The following is a 24315-nucleotide window of genomic DNA, read 5'->3' on the forward strand; positions in this document are numbered from 1 at the left end:
AATACTGCCCCCTATGTACAAGAATATAACTACTATAATACTGCCCCCTATGTACAGGAATATAACTACTATAATACTGCCCCCTATGTACAAGAATATAACTACTATAATACTGCCCCCTATGTACAGGAATATAACTACTATAATACTGCCCCCTATGTACAGGAATATAACTACTATAATACTGCCCCCTATGTACAAGAATATAACTACTATAATACTGCCCCCTATGTACAGGAATATAACTACTATAATACTGCCCCCTATGTACAGGAATATAACTACTATAATACTGCCTCCTATGTACAGGAATATAACTACTATAATACTGCCCCCTATGTACAGGGATATAACTGCTATAATACTGCCCCCTATGTACAAGAATATAACTACTATAATACTGCCCCCTATGTACAAGAATATAACTACTATAATACTGCCCCCTATGTACAGGAATATAACTACTATAATACTGCCCCCTATGTACAAGAATATTACTACTATAATACTGCTCCTATGTACAAGAATATAACTACTATAATACTGCCCCCTATGTACAAGAATATAACTACTATAATACTGCCCTATATGTACAGGAATATAACTACTATAATACTGCTCCCTATGTACAGGAATATAACTACTATAATACTGCCCCCTATGTACAAGAATATAACTACTATAATACTGCCCCTATGTACAGGAATATAACTACTATAATACTGCCCCCTATGTACAGGAATATAACTACTATAATACTGCCCCCTATGTACAGGAATATAACTACTATAATACTGCCCCCTATGTACAAGAATATAACTACTATAATACTGCCCCTATGTACAGGAATATAACTACTATAATACTGACCCCTATGTACAAGAATATAACTACTATAATACTGCCCCCTATGTACAGGAATATAACTACTATAATACTGCCCCCTATGTACAAGTATATAACTATTATAATACTGCCCCCTATGTACAGGGATATAACTACTATAATACTGCCCCCTATGTACAGGAATATAACTACTATAATACTGCTCCCTATGTACAAGAATATAACTACTATAATACTGCCCCCTATGTACAGGAATATAACTACTATAATACTGCCCCTATGTACAGGAATATAACTACTATAATACTGCCCCCTATGTACAGGAATATAACTACTATAATACTGCCCCCTATGTACAGGAATATAACTACTATAATACTGCCCCCTATGTACAGGAATATAACTACTATAATACTGCCCCCTAGGTACAGGAATATAACTACTATAATACTGTCCCCTATGTACAGGAATATAACTACTATAATACTGCCCCCTATGTACAGGAATATAGCTACTATAATACTGCCCCCTATGTACAGGAATATAACTACTATAATACTGCCCCCTATGTACAAGAATATAACTACTTTAATACTGCCCCCTATGTACAGGAATATAACTGCTATAATACTGCTCCTATGTACAAGTATATAACTACTATAATACTGCCCCTATGTACAGGAATATAACTACTATAATACTGCCCCCAATGTACAAGAATATAACTACTATAATACTGCCCCCTATGTACAAGAATATAACTACTATAATACTGCCCCCTATGTACAAGAATATAACTACTATAATACTGCCCCCTATGTACAAGAATATAACTACTATAATACTGCCCCCTATGTACAGGAATATAACTACTATAATACTGCCCCCTATGTACAGGAATATAACTACTATAATACTGCCTCCTATGTACAGGAATATAACTACTATAATACTGCCCCCTATGTACAGGGATATAACTGCTATAATACTGCCCCCTATGTACAAGAATATAACTACTATAATACTGCCCCCTATGTACAAGAATATAACTACTATAATACTGCCCCCTATGTACAGGAATATAACTACTATAATACTGCCCCCTATGTACAAGAATATAACTACTATAATACTGCCCCTATGTACAGGAATATAACTACTATAATACTGCCCCCTATGTACAGGGATATAACTACTATAATACTGCCCCCTATGTACAGGAATATAACTACTATAATACTGCCCCCTATGTACAGGAATATAACTACTATAATACTGCTCCCTATGTACAAGAATATAACTACTATAATACTGCCCCCTATGTACAGGAATATAACTACTATAATACTGCCCCCTATGTACAGGAATATAACTACTATAATACTGCTCCCTATGTACAGGAATATAACTACTATAATACTGCCCCCTATGTACAAGAATATAACTACTATAATACTGCCCCCTATGTACAGGAATATAACTACTATAATACTGCTCCCTATGTACAGGAATATAACTACTATAATACTGCCCCCTATGTACAGGAATATAACTACTATAATACTGCCCTGTACCCCTGCGCTCTGTGCTCCGGGTCCCGCTCCCCTGCTCCCTGTGGTCCGGGCTCCGCTCCCCGGCGCTATGTGGTCCGGGCTCCGCTCCCCGGCGCTCTGTGGTCCGGGCTCCTCTCCTCGGCGCTCTGTGGTCCGGGCCCCGCTCCTCGGCGCTCTGTGGTCCGGGCCCCGCTCCTCGGCGCTCTGTGGTCCGGGCTCCTCTCCGCGGCGCTCTGTGGTCCGGGCTCCTCTCCGCGGCGCTCTGTGGTCCGGGCTCCTCTCCTCGGCGCTCTGTGGTCCGGGCTCCTCTCCTCGGCGCTCTGTGGTCCGGGCTCCTCTCCTCGGCGCTCTGTGGTCCGGGCTCCTCTCCTCGGCGCTCTGTGGTCCGGGCTCCTCTCCTCGGCGCTCTGTGGTCCGGGCCCCTCTCCCCGGCGCTCTGTGGTCCGGGCTCCTCTCCTTGGCGCTCTGTGGTCCGGGCCCCTCTCCCCGGCGCTCTGTGGTCCGGGCTCCTCTCCTTGGCGCTCTGTGGTCCGGGCTCCTCTCCCCGGCGCTCTGTGGTTCGGGCTCCTCTCCCCGGCGCTCTGTGGTTCGGGCTCCTCTCCCCGGCGCTCTTTGTTCCGGGCTCCTCTCCCCGGCGCTCTGTGGTCCGGGCCCCTCTCCCCGGCGCTCTGTGGTCCGGGCTCCGCTCCCCGGCGCTCTGTGGTCCGGGCTCCGCTCCCCGGCGCTCTGTGGTCCGGGCTCCGCTCCCCGGCGCTCTGTGGTCCGGGCTCCGCTCCCCGGCGCTCTGTGGTCCGGGCCCCTCTCCCCGCCGCTCTGTGGTCCGGGCCCCTCTCCCCGCCGCTCTGTGGTCCGGGCCCCTCTCTCCGGCGCTCTGTGGTCCGGGCCCCTCTCCCCGGCGCTCTGTGGTCCGGGCCCCTCTCCCCGGCGCTCTGTGGTCCGGGCCCCTCTCCCCGGCGCTCTGTGGTCCGGGCCCCTCTCCCCGGCGCTCTGTGGTCCGGGCCCCTCTCCCCGGCGCTCTGTGGTCCGGGCCCCTCTCCCCGGCGCTCTGTGGTCCGGGCCCCTCTCCCCGGCGCTCTGTGGTCCGGGCCCCTCTCCCCGGCGCTCTGTGGTCCGGGCCCCTCTCCTCGGCGCTCTGTGGTCCGGGCCCCTCTCCTCGGCGCTCTGTGGTCCGGGCCCCTCTCCTCGGCGCTCTGTGCTCCGGGCCCCTCTCCCCGGCGCTCTCTGTTCCGGGCTCCTCTCCCCGGCGCTCTGTGGTCCGGGCCCCTCTCCACGGCGCTCTGTGGTCCGGGCCCCGCTCCTCGGCGCTCTGTGGTCCGGGCTCCTCTCCGCGGCGCTCTGTTGTCCGGGCTCCTCTCCACGGCGCTCTCTGGTCCGGGCTCCTCTCCACGGCGCTCTGTGGTCCGGGCCCGGCTCTCTCTGGTCTGGGCTCTGCTCCTCGGCGCTCTGTGGTCCGGGCTCCTCTCCGCGGCGCTCTGTTGTCCGGGCTCCTCTCCACGGCGCTCTCTGGTCCGGGCTCCTCTCCACGGCGCTCTGTGGTCCGGGCTCCTCTCCACGGCGCTCTGTGGTCCGGGCCCGGCTCTCTCTGGTCTGGGCTCTGCTCCTCGGCAGTCTCGTGTGCTTTGTACTTGTCTCACTATCTGCGGCTTTCTTACCAGGGTAAACATTGACGTCTCCTTCCTGCAGTCTCTTTTGTTCAGTTACTTGAATAGACGTCTAATAATCCTCTCGCTGTGACCCTTGGACTTGCAGGGATGTGATGACGCCCCAGTCCCAACGTGGAGGGCATTTGCTTATAGAAAAAAAACTAATAAAGAAAAAGTTCCCCTTTCATCCTCATTGATATAGAAAATCCTCCCTGCACCAGAGCCCTTCCTGGACCTTTCATACAATGATTATGTTCTGACGTCTGCATTCATCTCATTCAGTCTCTGCTATGGACCTAAATGTAACAGGCTGAGAGGTCTGCGCTCTGTGTCCGGAGAGGTTATAGCGTCACTACTGCCCCTCCTGGACCTGCCATACTGTGACCTCACTATGGAGTCCTGGTCTGGGGAGGAGGAGGAGATGCTGCAGGGTTCATCCTGGAGCACTGGGGGGTTGGTGGCTCCTCCATCAGGAGGGATTGGAGAGCAGACAAGTGAGGTTTACAAGTTTTTGGGCAGGTGGGGGGTGCAGGGGCTGATCTCTTCCTGTAAGTCGTCTGTAATGATCTGAGAAGAGACATTGTGTACACAGCGGGAACATCTGACACCATCACAAGACGCTTTGTTCTAGAATTCACCTTTCCCCATTCTGATTACAGGGAAATCATCTCCTCATCATAAATCACTTCCTCCTCATGTCTGGAGCTGGTACAGTCTGAGGGGTAAAAGATGAGATCAGAAATATATTATCAGCTAATTGTGACAATTTCACCAGAATTTACAGAACATTTATTAGTGTCATCTCATGGATAGGCTGTGATGGATAGGCTGTATTCTCAGTGATGGCACCGCTGCTCTCTAGTGATGGATAGGCTGTATTCTCAGTGATGGCACCGCTGCTCTCTAGTGAGGGATAGGCTGTATTATCAGTAATGGCACCGCTGCTCTCTACTGATGGATAGGCTGTATTCTCAGTGATGGCACCGCTGCTCTCTAGTGATGGATAGGCTGTATTCTCAGTGACGGCACCGCTGCTCTCTAGTGATGGATAGGCTGTATTCTCAGTGATGGCACCGCTGCTCTCTAGTGATGGATAGTCTGTATTCTCAGTGATGGCACCGCTTCTCTCTAGTGATGGATAGTCTGTATTCTCAGTGATGACACTGCTGCTCTCTAGTGATGGATAGGCTGTATTCTCAGTGATGGCACCGCTGCTCTCTAGTGATGGATAGGCTGTATTCTCAGTGATGGCACTGCTGCTCTCTAGTGATGGATAGGCTGTATTCTCAGTGATGACACCGCTGCTCTCTAGTGATGGATAGGCTGTATTCTCAGTGATGACACTGCTGCTCTCTAGTGATGGATAGGCTGTATTCTCAGTGATGGCACCGCTGCTCTCTAGTGATGGATAGGCTGTATTCTCAGTGATGTCACCGCTGCTCTCTAGTGATGGATAGTCTGTATTCTCAGTGATGGCACCGCTTCTCTCTAGTGATGGATAGGCTGTATTCTCAGTGATGACACTGCTGCTCTCTAGTGATGGATAGGCTGTATTCTCAGTGATGGCACCGCTGCTCTCTAGTGATGGATAGGCTGTATTCTCAGTGATGTCACCGCTGCTCTCTAGTGATGGATAGGCTGTATTCTCAGTGATGTCACCGCTGCTCTCTAGTGATGGATAGGCGGTATTCTCAGTGATGTCACCACTGCTCTCTAGTGATGGATAGGCTGTATTCTCAGTGATGGCACCGCTGCTCTCTAGTGAGGTATAGGCTGTATTCTCAGTGATGGCACCGCTGCTCTCTAGTGATGGATAGGCTGTATTCTCAGTGATGGCGCCGCTGCTCTCTAGTGATGGATATGCTGTATTCTCAGTGATGACACCGCTGCTCTCTAGTGATGGATAGGCTGTATTCTCAGTGATGGCACCGCTGCTCTCTAGTGATGGATAGGCTGTATTCTCAGTGATGGCACTGCTGCTCTCTAGTGATGGATAGGCTGTATTCTCAGTGATGGCACCGCTGCTCTCTAGTGATGGATAGGCTGTATTCTCAGTGATGACTCCGCTGCTCTCTAGTGATGGATAGGCTGTATTCTCAGTGATGACTCCGCTGCTCTCTAGTGATGGATAGGCTGTATTCTCAGTGATGGCACCGCTGCTCTCTAGTGATGGATAGGCTGTATTCTCAGTGATGGCACCGCTGCTCTCTAGTGATGGATAGGCTGTATTCTCAGTGATGTCACCACTGCTCTCTAGTGATGGATAGGCTGTATTCTCAGTGATGGCACCGCTGCTCTCTAGTGATGGATAGGCTGTATTCTCAGTGATGGCACCGCTGCTCTCTAGTGAGGTATAGGCTGTATTCTCAGTGATGGCACCGCTGCTCTCTAGTGATGGATAGGCTGTATTCTCAGTGATGGCGCCGCTGCTCTCTAGTGATGGATAGGCTGTATTCTCAGTGATGACACCGCTGCTCTCTAGTGATGGATAGGCTGTATTCTCAGTGATGGCACCGCTGCTCTCTAGTGATGGATAGGCTGTATTCTCAGTGATGGCACTGCTGCTCTCTAGTGATGGATAGGCTGTATTCTCAGTGATGGCACCGCTGCTCTCTAGTGATGGATAGGCTGTATTCTCAGTGATGGCACCGCTGCTCTCTAGTGATGGATAGGCTGTATTCTCAGTGATGGCACCGCTGCTCTCTAGTGATGGATAGGCTGTATTCTCAGTGATGGCACCGCTGCTCTCTAGTGATGGATAGGCTGTATTCTCAGTGATGGCACTGCTGCTCTCTAGTGATGGATAGGCTGTATTCTCAGTGATGGCACCGCTGCTCTCTAGTGATGGATAGGCTGTATTCTCAGTGATGGCGCCGCTGCTCTCTAGTGATGGATAGGCTGTATTCTCAGTGATGGCACTGCTGCTCTCTAGTGATGGATAGGCTGTATTCTCAGTGATGGCACCGCTGCTCTCTAGTGATGGATAGGCTGTATTCTCAGTGATGGCACCACTGCTCTCTAGTGATGGATAGGCTGTATTCTCAGTGATGGCACCGCTACTCTCTAGTGATGGATAGGCTGTATTCTCAGTGATTATTAAGAAGACTTGGCACTCCTATTGGTTGCGTTTGATAATAAGTGAGTTTATTTCACAAATGTATAGGCGTGGCAATCCCAAAAAGTTTTTTTACAACGTTTCGGTCTACATACGGACCTTCGTCAGGCACTATATACAAAAAATAAAGTGAATACAAATCAATAACGGTGGAGTGATAATATATACATAATATATACATGATGATATATACAAAAGTCGGAGACATTTATAGGACGATAATGATGCGTTGTTGCCACATGGCATATGATAGAAGTGAATCTTCTCAAAAATGGTGCTCTCCTGGAGTTTCTTGCCAAAATCAGCGAGCCAGAATTACAGCTCCTGGATATACAAGATAATCCTCATGAGACCATGTTTAAAGACCTAAGGATAGATCTTACCCAACGGAAGCCCAATTGTTGTGGGTGCTTGGGTAGTGCACATCATGTGGTACATACATATAGCAGTATACTGGAGGATACAGATAGACACAGCGATTTATAATATAATGGTACATATTAGTAACAGGACTGTAAGGCTTAGGTACTGAATACCCATTAAGTCAATTAAAACTCATTAAGTCAATTAAAACTCAGGTTCTCTATACTTACCGGATTGCATGGTATATTAGAAGAATAATGGAAAGTATTAGGTATGCGGCACTGTGGCCGCTGCAGCGCTGGAGACGGGGTAGCGGAGAACCGCTTAGGAGAGAAGCGCTGGCGTTCTGGGGCGATCGCTGTGGTATATAAGGCAGCAGACCGGAAACCGGAAGTGACGTTCCGGTCTCAGCTGACGGTCGCTTGCGTTCCAGAGTGGAACGCGGAAGGATATCAAGTTTACAGCGATTGCACGGGGAACGGAGCTGGAGGTAAAGTAAGAAGATGTGGGCTGTGTCAATGTGTGTGATTTGGAGAGAGACTGTGTATAGGGAGTGTAAATGGTATGTTAGTAAATGGCATATGGTATAAGTGTGGAGAGAGAAGAAGTAGTACTCTGATTGGATGTAGAGGGGGTGTGGTGCATATGATCTATGAAGAAGTCATCATGGTGTGTGTGTGATGTGAATGTCTATGTGTCAGGAGTAAGTCCATGTATGGTGCATAGAGAGGGGGAAGGAGAAGAATATACCTATTGCAATGCGGTCTTCAAGTATTCAGGGAATCTGAAAAGAAACAAAGTATATGGCACCGCTGCTCTCTAGTGATGGATAGGCTGTATTCTCAGTGATGACACTGCTGCTCTCTAGTGATGGATAGGCTGTATTCTCAGTGATGGCACCGCTGCTCTCTAGTGATGGATAGGCTGTATTCTCAGTGATGGCACCGCTGCTCTCTAGTGATGGATAGGCTGTATTCTCAGTGATGGCACCGCTGCTCTCTAGTGATGGATAGGCTGTATTCACAGTGATGGCACCGCTACTCTCTAGTGATGGATAGGCTGTATTCTCAGTGATGGCACCGCTGCTCTCTAGTGATGGATAGGCTGTATTCTCAGTGATGGCACCGCTGCTCTCTAGTGATGGATAGGCTGTATTATCAGTGATGGCACCGCTGTTCTCTAGTGATGGATAGGCTGTATTCTCAGTGATGGCGCCGCTGCTCTCTAGTGATGGATAGGCTGTATTCTCAGTGATGGCACCGTTGCTCTCTAGTGATGGATAGGCTGTATTCTTAGTGATGGCACCGCTGCTCTCTAGTGATGGATAGTCTGTATTCTCAGTGATGGCTCCGCTGCTCTCTAGTGATGGATAGGATGTATTCTCAGTGATGGCACCGCTGCTCTCTAGTGATGGATAGCCTGTATTCTCAGTGATGGCGCCGCTGCTCTCTAGTGATGGATAGGCTGTATTCTCAGTGATGGCGCCGCTGCTCTCTAGTGATGGATAGGCTGTATTCTCAGTGATGGCGCCGCTGCTCTCTAGTGATGGATAGGCTGTATTCTCAGTGATGGCACCGCTGCTCTCTAGTGATGGATAGGCTGTATTTTCAGTGATGGCACCGCTGCTCTCTAGTGATGGATAGGCTGTATTCTCAGTGATGGCACCGCTGCTCTCTAGTGATGGATAGGCTGTATTCTCAGTGATGGCACCGCTGCTCTCTAGTGATGGATAGGCTGTATTCTCAGTGATGGCACCGCTGCTCTCTAGTGATGGATAGGCTGTATTCTCAGTGATGGCACCGCTGCTCTCTAGTGATGGATAGGCTGTATTCTCAGTGATGGCACCGCTGCTCTCTAGTGATGGATAGGCTGTATTCTCAGTGATGGCACCGCTGCTCTCTAGTGATGGATAGGCTGTATTCTCAGTGATGGCACCGCTGCTCTCTAGTGATGGATAGGCTGTATTCTCAGTGATGGCGCCGCTGCTCTCTAGTGATGGATAGGCTGTATTCTCAGTGATGGCGCTGCTGCTCTCTAGTGATGGATAGGCTGTATTCTCAGTGATGGCGCCGCTGCTCTCTAGTGATGGATAGGCTGTATTCTCAGTGATGGCGCTGCTGCTCTCTAGTGATGGATAGGCTGTATTCTCAGTGATGGCGCCGCTGCTCTCTAGTGATGGATAGGCTGTATTCTCAGTGATGGCGCCGCTGCTCTCTAGTGATGGATAGGCTGTATTCTCAGTGATGGCACCGCTGCTCTCTAGTGATGGATATGCTGTATTCTCAGTGATGGCACCGCTGCTCTCTAGTGATGGATAGGCTGTACTCTCAGTGATGTCACCGCTGCTCTCTAGTGATGGATAGTCTGTATTCTCAGTGATGGCACCGCTGCTCTCTAGTGATGGATAGGCTGTATTCTCAGTGATGGCACCGCTGCTCTCTAGTGATGGATAGGCTGTATTCTCAGTGATGGCGCCGCTGCTCTCTAGTGATGGATAGGCTGTATTCTCAGTGATGACACTGCTGCTCTCTAGTGATGGATAGGCTGTATTCTCAGTGATGGCACCGCTGCTCTCTAGTGATGGATAGGCTGTATTCTCAGTGATGGCACCGCTGCTCTCTAGTGATGGATAGGCTGTATTCTCAGTGATGGCGCCGCTGCTCTCTAGTGATGGATAGGCTGTATTCTCAGTGATGACACTGCTGCTCTCTAGTGATGGATAGGCTGTATTCTCAGTGATGACACTGCTGCTCTCTAGTGATGGATAGGCTGTATTCTCAGTGATGGTACCGCTGCTCCCACATGACTGATATATGGAGATAATGGGGCAGATTTACTTACCCGGTCCAATCGCGATCCAGCGGCGCGTTCTCTGCGGTGGATTCAGGTCTTCCGGCGATTCAATAAGGCAGTTCATCCGACGTCCACCAGGTGTCGCTGTCGCCGAGGCCCGTCTGAGTTCACGATCCTATACTTGGTGAAGGTAAGTGCGTGTCCCACAACACTTTTTTTTTTTTTTTATGCAGCGGTTTTTCCGAATCCGTCGGGTTTTCGTTCAGCCACGCCCCCGATTTCCGTCGCGTGCATGCCGGCGCAAATATTCGGGTTACACGTTGGGAAACTGCGAATCGGGCCCTTAGAAAATGACCCCCAATATCTGGCTCTGTGTATAATGTGCAGACACTGATGATAATGACGGGATTTTCTCTGTTGTTATTCACATAGAAACTTCCGTGTCATTTTCTTTACAGAGTTAAAGGGAAAGTTTCCCTATTTGTAGGAGCTTCTTCTCCCATTAGTGTTTGTGGTAATTGTGTACATGGGACGTGAGCCTGGAAGGACCATCACAAGGACCGGCCTCTTCTCCTCTTAGCTGGTAAAGGGTTAACATGCAGGTCCTACGTCCCCGGGTTTATGGCGGTCATTAGGAGCTGCACTTTGCTCATGTCCTGGAGTCTCTTATCAGTCAGATACATGGAAAGTGTTTGTCCTCAGATGACAGATTAGGTGGAGGCCAGCGCCGCCCTCCTGGTCACCCCACAAAGGACGAGAGAAGGAAATACACAAGTGTCTAGGGATATAAGAGAGTGAGGTCCAGGCCCAAGCCTCAGGCGGCACTGCCCAGACTCAGTTCACTTATCATTCATGATGGGGCAGAGTATTTTGATCAGACCCTCCGTAGAGCTGAATGCGCTGTGTGACCCCCGGAGCACACACTGGGCTCTGCTACATCTGTCACCAGGCGGCTTCTGTCCCTTTCAGCTCCAGTTTCTCTGTGAAAGGAACAACAAAGAGCCGGGATTACGGTGACAGGTTTAATCGGATAATTGGAGAATATTTCATCCCTCGCAGATAATTGAAGCTCTTAAAGGAGAGGATTGGTCCTTAATCCCCGTGATGAGTCCTAAGCGATGCAGATCGGGCGCCTCCTGCGCGGGTGCAGATCCCTGGTACAGGCGCTGCCCAAAAAATCAGGATCTGGGGATGGGAGGAGGGTTTTCTCATTGTCCATTGATCATGTCCATCTATCCTGAGGACCCCTGCCCTACCTGATACTCCCCTATCCTGAGGACCCCTGCCCTTCCTGATACTCTCCTATCCTGAGGACCCCTGCCCTACCTGATACTCCCCTATCCTGAGGACCCCTGCCCTTCCTGATACACTCCTATCCTGAGGACCCCTGCCCTACCTGATACTCCCCTATCCTGAGGACCCCTGCCCTTCCTGATACTCTCCTATCCTGAGGACCCCTGCCCTTCCTGATACTCTCCTATCCTGAGGACCCCTGCCCTACCTGATACTCTCCTATCCCGAGGACCCCTGCTCTACCTGATACTCCCCTATCCCGAGGACCCCTGCCCTACCTGATACTCCCCTATTATGAGGACCCCTGCTCTACCTGATACTCCCCTATCCCGAGGACCCCTGCCCTACCTGATACTCCCCTATCCTGAGGACCCCTGCCCTACCTGATACTCCCCTATCCTGAGGACCCCTGCCCTTCCTGATACACTCCTATCCTGAGGACCCCTGCCCTACCTGATACTCCCCTATCCTGAGGACCCCTGCCCTTCCTGATACACTCCTATCCTGAGGACCCCTGCCCTACCTGATACTCCCCTATCCTGAGGACCCCTGCCCTTCCTGATACTCCCCTATCCCGAGGACCCCTGCCCTACCTGATACACTCCTATCCTGAGGACCCCTGCCCTACCTGATACTCCCCTATCCTGAGGACCCCTGCCCTTCCTGATACACTCCTATCCCGAGGACCCCTGCCCTACCTGATACTCCCCTATCCCGAGGACCCCTGCCCTACCTGATACTCCCCTATCCTGAGGACCCCTGCCCTACCTGATACTCCCCTATCCTGAGGACCCCTGCCCTACCTGATACTCCCCTATCCTGAGGACCCCTGCCCTTCCTGATACTCTCCTATCCTGAGGACCCCTGCCCTACCTGATACTCCCCTATCCCGAGGACCCCTGCCCTACCTGATACACTCCTATCCTGAGGACCCCTGCCCTACCTGATACTCCCCTATCCTGAGGACCCCTGCCCTTCCTGATACACTCCTATCCCGAGGACCCCTGCCCTACCTGATACTCCCCTATCCTGAGGACCCCTGCTCTACCTGATACTCTCCTATCCTGAGGACCCCTGCCCTACCTGATACTCTCCTATCCCGAGGACCCCTGCCCTACCTGATACTCCCCTATCCTGAGGACCCCTGCCCTACCTGATACTCCCCTATCCTGAGGACCCCTGCCCTAGCTGATACTCCCCTGTCCTGAGGACCCCTGCTCTACCTGATACTCTCCTATCCTGAGGACCCCTGCCCTACCTGATACACTCCTATCCTGAGGACCCATGCACTACCTGATACTCTCCTATCCTGAGGACCCCTGCCCTACCTGATACTCTCCTATCCTGAGGACCCCTGCCCTACCTGATACTCTCCTATCCTGAGGACCCCTGCCCTACCTGATACTCTCCTATGCCGAGGACCCCTGCCCTACCTGATACTCCCCTATCCTGAGGACCCCTGCCCTACCTGGTACTCTCCTATCCTGAGGACCCCTGCACTACCTGATACTCTCCTATCCTGAGGACCCCTGCCCTACCTGATACTCCCCTATCCTGAGGACCCCTGCAGTACCTGATACTCGCCTATCCTGAGGACCCCTGCCCTACCTGGTACTTCCATACACTGAGGTTCCGGCCTCAGTGGATTCCCTATACGTGTACATTGTGCTTGTGACCACTGATGAAGGACACGTGACCAGCGATGACACATTGTACGCGGCGTCATCACTTCCCACGGTTCTATATTTAGGCAGAAGACGTCTTCCCAGGATTCTATCCTGAATATTGGAAACCCCCTAATTTCCTGATTTTCCTACTTCTTGGGAAACGTGTCTCCTCCACGATCCCGTCCTTTTTATTATATTAAATTGTTGCATGTTTTTTCTATTATTATCAGAATAATTGGTGTTGTGTCCTTACTCCGGTCCTCCAGTCCTCCCAGTGATGATCCTCCCCCGGTAGCATCGCACCGTGATTCATGGCGCGCCCGCTCAGGTAGTGTAACTCTACATAACCCCATCCGAGCTGTAAGCACCACGTCAGACGCACCACAGCTAAATATAGAGCTACAAACAGCGGAGGAAAGCGGAGGTGCCAAATGTGTCAGGACTCCCGCGCTGGATCTGGCCTCTCGCTCCTCCCTGCTGAGAATGTCGGAACATCACCCGGAGCCGTCGCTTTATTTGTTATTTCTCCTTTATTTTTAGAAATCCCCCCCCCCCCCAATCTTCACACCTCGTTATTATCCCACCGTACACTATATGATTACAGGACCTGCGCATCAATCTGTCCTTAAAGGGGCAGTAAAGTATTGGCTAAGGCTGCATTTTAAAATAAATTGAAGGGATCTTCTCCCATGTCCTACACAGGTGACATCTGGCTGAGGCACTTTCTCTGTAGGAAGGTGTCTGAACAATCAGGTTCTCCTCTTTCTAGTGTGCTGCAGAGGTGGTTTCTCTGTAGGAAGGTGCCTGAGCAATAAGGTTCTCCTCTTCCTAGTGTGCTGTAAAGGTAGCTTCTCTATAGAAAGGTGCCTGAGCAATAAGGTTCTCCTATCCCTAGTGTGCTGTGAAGGTGGTTTCCCTGTGGGACGGTGCCTGAGCAAAAAAGGTTCTCCTCTCCCTAGGGTGCTGTGAAGGTGGTTTCCCTGTAGGAAGGTGCCTGAGCAATAAGGTTCTTCTCTTCCTAGTGTGTTGTGAAGGTGGTTTCCCTGTGCGAAAGTGCCTGAGCAATAAGGTTCTCCTATCCCTAGTGTACTGTGAATGTGGTTTCCCTGTAGGAAGGTGCCTGAGCAATAAGGTTCTCCTATCCCTAGTGTGCTGTGAAGGTGGTTTCCCTGTAGGAAGGTGCCTGAGCAATAAGGTTCTCCTATCCCTAGTGTGCTGTGAAGGTGGTTTCCCTGTAGGAAGGTGCCTGAGCAATAAGGTTATCCTATCCCTAGTGTGCTGTGAAGGTGGTTTCCCTGTAGGAAGGTGCCTGAGCAATACGTTTCTTCTCTTCCTAGTGTGCTATGAAGGTGGTTTCCCTGTAGGAAGGTGCCTGAGCAATAAGGTTCTCCCCTTTCTAATGTACTGCAACGGTGGTTACTCTTCAGGAAAATATCTGCAGCACACTAGGAAGATGTGAATCTTATTGCTCAGGCACCTTCCTACACAGAAACCACCTTACCAGCACACTAGGGAGATGTGAACTTTATTGACCAAATGTGGTTTCTCTGTAGGAAGGAGCCGGAGCAATAAGATTCACATCTTCCTAGTGTGCTGCAAATGTCGTTTCTCTGTAGGAAGGTGCCTGAGCAAAGAGGCCCACATCTCCCTAGTGTGCTGTAAGGGGGTTTCTTTGTAGGAAGGTGCCTGAGTACTAAGGCCCACATCATCCTAGGGTGCTGTGAAGGTGGTTTCTCTGTAAGAAGGTGCCTGAGCAATAAGGCCCACATCATCCTAGTGTGCTGGAAGGTGGTTTTTCTGTAGGAAGGTGCCTGAGCACTAAGGCCCACATCATCCTAGTGTGCTGGAAGGTGGTTTCTCTGTAGGAAGGTGCCTGAGCACTAAGGCCCACATCATCCTAGTGTGCTGGAAGGTGGTTTCTCTGTAGGAAGGTGCCTGAGCACTAAGGCCCACATCTCCCTAGTGTGCTGTAAGGGGGTTTCTTTGTAGGAAGGTGCCTGAGCACTAAGGCCCACATCTCCCTAGTGTGCTGTAAGGTGGTTTCTCTGTAGGAAGGTGCCTGAGCAATAAGGCCCACATCTCCCTAGTGTACTGTGAAGGTGGTTTCTCTGTAGGAAGGTGCCTGAGCACTAAGGCCCACATCATCCTAGTGTGCTGGAAGGTGGTTTCTCTGTAGGAAGGTGCCTAAGCAATGAGGCCCACATCTCCCTAGTGTGCTGGAAGGTGGTTTCTCTGTAGGAAGGTGCCTGAGCACTAAGGCCCACATCTCCCTAGTGTGCTGGAAGGTGGTTTCTCTGTAGGAAGGTGCCTAAGCAATGAGGCCCACATCTCCCTAGTGTGCTGGAAGGTGGTTTCTCTGTAGGAAGGTGCCTGAGCACTAAGGCCCACATCTCCCTAGTGTGCTGTAAGGGGGTTTCCCTGTTCTCCGCTGCTCTTCTATTACTGTGCCACTTGCCCGGACCTCCACCTGGATTACCCTTCACATGCCTTTGGTCCTGATCTTTGACCCTGGTATCGGGCAGTAGATTTCTTCTCTGCCCCTATGTACATGTGCACGGGGCGAGGAGCTTGTCTGTGTAATGTGTGTGAGGAGTCTTTTTCCTACATGATGTCTGGTACCCGGGCGATGGCACAGACAATGTCCCATCATGCCGCTGCCCTGGTGCCTACTACAGTGTTAGTTTACATTCTAAAAACTTGAAAGACAATGTGGTGCGGTGAGGGCAGCACTAATCCTGCTGCCGGTCACACTGCTGTTCTCTGAGCGCTCAGTTATTGTGTGCAGCAGATGTTGCCCGGGAGCAGGCGCCTGGCCCTCAGTAATCCCTGCTTCCAGTAAGTGGGGGGCTCACTTCCAGTAGGGGGGATTACAGTCAGTTCACCCCGGGGTCACTTACCTTACAGGACATCCACTGCTACATTGATAACATCTGGGCATAACCTCAATATATATGAGTTATTCTACATCTGCTCTAGTCACATCCAAAGCTGTAGCTGTAGTTTACTATAGGATGGAAGATCTCTGATCATCCTGATGCCTGATGCTGGGAAATATATGAGACGTCTGAGATATTGGACACTGTGTCAGGTGTAATATGTAACATGTGATAGGACAGATGTGAGATCCGGGCTGTATACACACTGACCCCCCCCCCCCCCCCCCGCCTCCTCTGCCCAGCACCTATACATTTATACACCGCCATCACCCCCCACACAGGATCAACCGCCAGATGTCATCTGCACCGCAGATAGATAGATAGGAGATAGATAGATAGATAGATAGGAGATGGATATGAGATAGATAGATAGATAGATAGGAGATGGATATGAGATAGATAGATAGACAGGAGATGGATATGAGATAGATAGATATGAGATAGATAGATAGATAGATAGACAGGAGATGGATATGAGATAGATAGATAGACAGGAGATGGATATGAGATAGATAGATATGATATAGATAGATAGGAGATAGATAGGGGATAGATAGATAGATATGAGATAGATAGATAGATAGATAGATAGGAGATAGATAGATAGATAGATAGGAGATAGATAGATAGATAGATAGATAGATAGGAGATAGATAGATAGGAGATAGATAGATAGGAGATAGATAGATAGGAGATGGATAGATAGATAGGAGATAGATAGATAGATAGATAGATAGATAGATAGATATGAGATAGATAGATAGATAGATAGATATGAGATAGATAGATATGACATAGATAGATAGATAGATAGATAGATATGAGATAGATAGATAGATAGATAGATAGATAGGAGATAGATAGGAGATAGATGGATATGAGATAGATAGATAGATAGGAGATGGATAGGAGATAGATGGATATGAGATAGATAGATAGATAGATAGGAGATGGATAGATAGGAGATGGATAGATATGAGATAGATAGATAGATAGATAGATAGATAGGAGATAGATAGATAGGAGATAGATAGATATGAGATAGATAGATAGATATGAGATAGATAGATATGAGATAGATAGATAGATAGATAGATATGAGATAGATAGATAGAAGATAGATATGAGATAGATAGATATGAGATAGATAGATAGATATGAGATAGATAGATATGAGATAGATAGATATGAGATAGATAGATAGATAGGAGATAGATAGATAGGAGATAGATAGATAGATAGGAGATAGATAGATATGATATAGATAGATATGAGATAGATAGATATGAGATAGATAGGAGATAGATAGATAGATGGATAGATAGATATGAGATGAGATAAGAAAAAAAGTAAATTCAGCAGCACAGTCCTCAGTAACAAAGTGTTCATGGTATAATGTACAATGTGATGTAATGTTAATACTTTGCCTCTCAGGACGCGAATGAAGATCCGGGAGAAGATGTCGCTTTGCTTTCCGTCAGCTTTGAAGATGCAGAAGCCACACAGGTGTTCCCCAAACTCTACCTGTCCCCCCGCGTGGAGCAGTAAGTGTACAAACTAAACTATAGTAATGAGTGTATATTATATACAAAACCAAAATTAAAGATTTGAACAGAATTTGTTAAAGGTAACCTGATTTATGTTCCAGGATCGTAACCTGCTGTGCTCTGTGCTCTCTGCAGCCAGTGTTATGTATTGTCCCTGGAGTGATGTGTAATCAGACCTCACACTGCTGTGCTCTGTGCTCTCTGCAGCCAGTGTTATGTATTGTCCCTGGAGAGATGTGTAATCAGACCTCACACTGCTGTGCTCTGTGCTCTCTGCAGCCAGTGTTATGTATTGTTCCAGGAGAGATGTGTAATCAGACCTCACACTGCTGTGCTCTGTGCTCTCTGCAGCCAGTGTTATGTATTGTCCCTGGAGAGATGTGTAATCAGACCTCACACTGCTGTGCTCTGTGCTCTCTGCAGCCAGTGTTATGTATTGTCCCTGGAGAGATGTGTAATCAGACCTCACACTGCTGTGCTCTGTGCTCTCTGCAGCCAGTGTTATGTAGTGTCCCTGGAGAGATGTGTAATCAGACCTCACACTGCTGTGCTCTGTGCTCTCTGCAGCCAGTGTTATGTATTGTCCCTGGAGAGATGAGTAATCAGACCTCACACTGCTGTGCTCTGTGCTCTCTGCAGCCAGTGTTATGTATTGTCCCTGGAGAGATGTGTAATCAGACCTCACACTGCTGTGCTCTGTGCTCTCTGCAGCCAGTGTTATGTACTGTCCCTGGAGAGATGTGTAATCAGACCTCACACTGCTGTGCTCTGTGCTCTCTGCAGCCAGTGTTATGTATTGTCCCTGGAGAGATGAGTAATCAGACCTCACACTGCTGTGCTCTGTGCTCTCTGCAGCCAGTGTTATGTATTGTCCCTGGAGAGATGTGTAATCAGACCTCACACTGCTGTGCTCTGTGCTCTCTGCAGCCAGTGTTATGTACTGTCCCTGGAGAGATGTGTAATCAGACCTCACACTGCTGTGCTCTGTGCTCTCTGCAGCCAGTGTTATGTATTGTCCCTGGAGAGATGAGTAATCAGACCTCACACTGCTGTGCTCTGTGCTCTCTGCAGCCAGTGTTATGTATTGTCCCTGGAGAGATGTGTAATCAGACCTCACACTCCGGGGACAATACATAACACTGGCTGCAGAGAGCACAGAGCACAGCAGTGTGAGGTCTGATTACACATCTCTCCAGGGACAATACATAACACTGGCTGCAGAGAGCACAGAGCACAGCAGTGTGAGGTCTGATTACTCATCTCTCCAGGGACAATACATAACACTGGCTGCAGAGAGCACAGGGCACAGCAGTGTGAGGTCTGATTACACATCTCTCCAGGGACAGTACATAACACTGGCTGCAGAGAGCACAGAGCACAGCAGTGTGAGGACTGATTACACATCTCTCCAGGGACATTACATAACACTGGCTGCACAGAGCACAGCAGTGTGAGGTCTGATTACACATCTCTCCAGGGACAGTACATAACACTGGCTGCAGAGAGCACAGAGCACAGCAGTGTGAGGTCTGATTACACATCTCTCCAGGGACAATACATAACACTGGCTGCAGAGAGCACAGAGCACAGCAGTGTGAGGTCTGATTACACATCTCTCCAGGGACAGTACATAACACTGGCTGCAGAGAGCACAGAGCACAGCAGTGTGAGGACTGATTACACATCTCTCCAGGGACAATACACAACACTGGCTGCAGAGAGCACAGAGCACAGCAGTGTGAGGTCTGATTACACATCTCTCCAGGGACAATACATAACACTGGCTGCAGAGAGCACAGAGCACAGCAGTGTGAGGTCTGATTACACATCTCTCCAGGGACAATACATAACACTGGCTGCAGAGAGCACCGAGCACAGCAGTGTGAGGTCTGATTACACATCTCTCCAGGAACAATACATAACACTGGCTGCAGAGAGCACAGAGCACAGCAGTGTGAGGTCTGATTACACATCTCTCCGGAGACTATACATAACACTGGCTGCAGAGAGCACAGAGCACAGCAGTGTGAGGTCTGATTACACATCTCTCCGGGGACTATACATAACACTGGCTGCAGAGAGCACAGAGCACAGCAGTGTGAGGACACCCCCCCCCCAGGACAATGCTGGAATATAAATCCATATTTCACAGTCCTGCTGCTACTAACAACATACACAACATGATAACATAACTGGTCCCTGTTGTTGGGGTGGCACATGGGCCTTGGTGGTATCGCTGTGACTTACCTCAGTGGTGCCTCCTCTGCTGCTCTTTGTGAGCGGAGCCATAATTCGTGGGGGATTACAGGACCCCGGCTGTAAGGAGAAGAGGAGACGTAATAAATCTGCTGCGACCGCAGAGAACAAAGGCCGTTCTTGTTTTGGGCTCCTGTAACGTTTTCCTCTGAGGTCGCGGCTCCCGGGTTATATGTTCGGGGAAACGAGATGATCACACGCCAGAGGTCCTCACAGGCGCCTGTTAACCCTTACAAGCTCCAGCTAGTAAATGTCCACAGGGGTCTGACCCACGAGACCAGCAACAATCCATGTAACCTGCACTGAGACATTGTAACGCACGCATCATGACCGCACAGGGTGACGTTTACCTCGCTAGACCATATACAGTATATACCTTACACTAGACCACCAGGGATACATACACTCACCCCCATGTTGGACTAGACCACCAGGGATACATACACTCACCCCCATGTTGGACTAGACCACCAGGGATACATACACTCACCCCCATGTTGGACTAGACCACCAGGGATACATACACTCACCCCCATGTTGGACTAGACCACCAGGGATACATACACTCGCCCCCATGTTGGACTAGACCACCAGGGATACATACACTCACCCCCATGTTGGACTAGACCACCAGGGATACACACTCACCCCCATGTTGGCCTAGACCACCAGGGATACATACACTCACCCCCATGTTGGACTAGACCACTAGGGATACATACACTCGCCCCCATGTTGGACTAGACCACCAGGGATACATACTGACCCCCATGTTGGACTAGACCACTAGGGATACATACACTCACCCACCATGTTGGACTAGACCACCAGGGATACATACACTCACCCCCCATGTTGGACTAGACCACCAGGGATACATACACTCGTCCCCATGTTGGACTAGACCACCAGGGATACATACACTCACCCCCATGTTGGACTAGACCACCAGGGATACATACACCCGCCCCCATGTTGGCCTAGACCACCAGGGATACATACACTCGCCCCCATGTTGGACTAGACCACCAGGGATACATACACTCACCCCCATGTTGGACTAGACCACCAGGGATACATACTCACCCCCATGTTGGACTAGACCACCAGGGATACATACACTCACCCCCCATGTTGGACTAGACCACCAGGGATACATACACTCGTCCCCATGTTGGACTAGACCACCAGGGATACATACACTCACCCCCATGTTGGACTAGACCACCAGGGATACATACTCACCCCCATGTTGGACTAGACCACCAGGGATACATACACTCGTCCCCATGTTGGACTAGACCACCAGGGATACATACTCACCCCCATGTTGGCCTAGACCACCAGGGATACATACACTCACCCCCATGTTGGACTAGACCACCAGGGATACATACTGACCCCCATGTTGGACTAGACCACTAGGGATACATACACTCACCCCCATGTTGGACTAGACCACCAGGGATACATACACTCACCCCCCATGTTGGACTAGACCACCAGGGATACATACACTCGTCCCCATGTTGGACTAGACCACCAGGGATACATACACTCACCCCCATGTTGGACTAGACCACCAGGGATACATACACTCACCCCCATGTTGGACTAGACCACCAGGGATACATACACTCACCCCCATGTTGGACTAGACCACCAGGGATACATACACTCGCCCCCATGTTGGACTAGACCACCAGGGATACATACACTCACCCCCCATGTTGGACTAGACCACCAGGGATACATACTCTCACCCTCATGTTGGACTAGACCACCAGGGATACATACACTCGCCCCCATGTTGGACTAGACCACCAGGGATACATACACTCGCCCCCATGTTGGACTAGACCACCAGGGATACATACACTCGCCACCATGTTGGACTAGACCACCAGGGATACATACACTCGCCCCCATGATGGAATAGACCACCAGGGATACATACACTCGCCCCCATGTTGGACTAGACCACCAGGGATACATACACTCGCCCCCATGTTGGACTAGACCACCAGGGATACATACTCACCCCCATGTTGGACTAGACCACCAGGGATACATACACTCACCCCCATGTTGGACTAGACCACCAGGGATACATACACTCACCCCCATGTTGGACTAGACCACCAGGGATACATATATTTATCCTCTTGCAGGCCTAGACCACCAGGGATACATACACTCGCCCCCATGTTGGACTAGACCACCAGGGATACATACACTCGCCCCCATGTTGGACTAGACCACCAGGGATACATACACTCACCCCCATGTTGGACTAGACCACCAGGGATACATATATTTATCCTCTTGCAGGCCTAGACCACCAGGGATACATACACTCGCCCCCATGTTGGACTAGACCACCAGGGATACATACACTCACCCCCATGTTGGACTAGACCACCAGGGATACATACACTCGCCCCCATGTTGGACTAGACCACCAGGGATACATACACTCACCCCCATGTTGGACTAGACCACCAGGGATACATATATTTATCCTCTTGCAGGCCTAGACCACCAGGGATACATACACTCGCCCCCATGTTGGACTAGACCACCAGGGATACATACACTCACCCCCATGTTGGACTAGACCACCAGGGATACATATATTTATCCTCTTGCAGGCCTAGACCACCAGGGATACAAGGACAATGACCTTTGCTGCTCTTGGCCTGGCTGATGTCAGATATCAGGACGCTGTACGTCATCTCCTTATAGTTCTGTACCCCCTACATCTGGGGGGCCTCGGCCCGGACCCCCCCCCCCTTGCCCATCAGCGGGAGCGTTGCCACGGCCGGCACTGCCCACACTAGGGCCTTTATGTCTTCCCATGATTCCCGGCGCTGGCAGCTCCTCGCCCCCATGCTGGCAGCCAGGCATTTGTGGGCTGCATCAATGTCATGAGATTGCAGCTTGCTGCTTTATGAGGGACTAGTGACGTCAGCGAGGCACAGCAGGGGAGGCAGCGGTGTGGGGGGAAGACAAACCGGCCAAAATCTGATCCTACACATGAACCTTCACCTTCCTTGATTTATTCCTCATCATTTTATCCAGCGTTTGAAAGCGATTCTGAAAACTTTACGAGGTGGGGGAGCACTACAAGTCCCAGCAAGCCGGATTACAGGGGAGGGTCCTATAGTAAGGCTGTGCTCAACTTCATGGTGCAACTAAGGCCTTAAAGGGGAACTGCATCATGTGATCATGAGGTTGGGGGAGCTTTAGGGTCATCAGGGACCCCCTTTAGGACTCCTTATCTTCCCCTTCCCCTGGTGTCCTGGCTCAGTAGTCACGTGTCCCCAGGTGACCCGGAGCAGCTTCTATATAGAACTTCATGTATTGTTTACATTCTCCAGCGACCGATCCGGGTACAAGGAAGTCGAGAAATAGTAAAATCCCTAAAATACTCTGTGTCCTTTCATTGTGCTCTGTGACCTCCTGTCATTATCTGGATAGATCAGCACATTCGTTTGCTAAAATCCTCTGTGCTGCTGGGATCCTGCTCCTCCACTGTGTAGCTCTCAGTCTGTGACCTCCCACAAGATCAGGACAATGCTCTCCTGAAATACTCTGTGCTGTACTGATGAGAAATAACAGCCCCTCACAGCACAGTCTACAGGTACATGTCTCTGCTTTATCTCGTATGGTAATACCGGGGGTGATCTGTAGGGGGAGCAAGTGAGACAGGGAATTGTTTCATGTTTTCCCTTTCGAAAATCAAACCTAGAGAATCGACTACACCCCCATACACAGCGAGCTGCCATGTCCTGTGTGTCCTGACACCTTTCTATCATAGCTAGCAGTGGTCAGGAGTCAGCATGGGCGCTCTGACCCCTCTGTGACTACATCCCCCATACACAGCGAGCTGCCATGTCCTGTGTGTCCTGACACCTTTCTATCATAGCCAGCAGTGGTCAGGGGTCAGCATGGGCGCTCTGACCCCTCTGTGACTACACCCCCCATACACAGCGAGCTGCCATGTCCTGTGTGTCCTGACACCTTTCTATCATAGCCAGCAGTGGTCAGGGGTCAGCATGTGCGCTCTGATCCCTCTGTGACTACACCCCCCATACACAGCGAGCTGCCATGTCCTGTGTGTCCTGACACCTTTCTATCATAGCCAGCAGTGGTCAGGGGTCAGCATGGGCGCTCTGACCCCTCTGTGACTACATCCCCCATACACAGCGAGCTGCCATGTCCTGTGTCCTGACACCTTTCTATCATAGCCAGCAGTGGTCAGGGGTCAGCATGGGCGCTCTGACCCCTCTGTGACTACACC

At 49.9% G+C, this 24315-nt stretch overlaps 1 protein-coding gene across 3 annotated transcripts in view; it reads left to right on the forward strand.

Annotated features, from left to right (window-relative positions):
• Positions 1–24315, forward strand: part of BABAM2 (BRISC and BRCA1 A complex member 2) — a 144398-nt gene that overhangs the window by 51760 nt on the left and 68323 nt on the right. For all 3 annotated transcript variants that reach the window (XM_072139940.1, XM_072139938.1, XM_072139939.1), the window contains exon 7: positions 17644–17753. In XM_072139940.1, the coding sequence (XP_071996041.1) occupies positions 17644–17753 (110 nt within the window). The remainder of the gene's footprint in view (positions 1–17643; positions 17754–24315) is intronic.

This window comes from Engystomops pustulosus, chromosome 3, assembly GCF_040894005.1.
Source record: "Engystomops pustulosus chromosome 3, aEngPut4.maternal, whole genome shotgun sequence".
In the NCBI taxonomy this organism is placed as follows: Eukaryota; Metazoa; Chordata; class Amphibia; order Anura; family Leptodactylidae; genus Engystomops; species Engystomops pustulosus.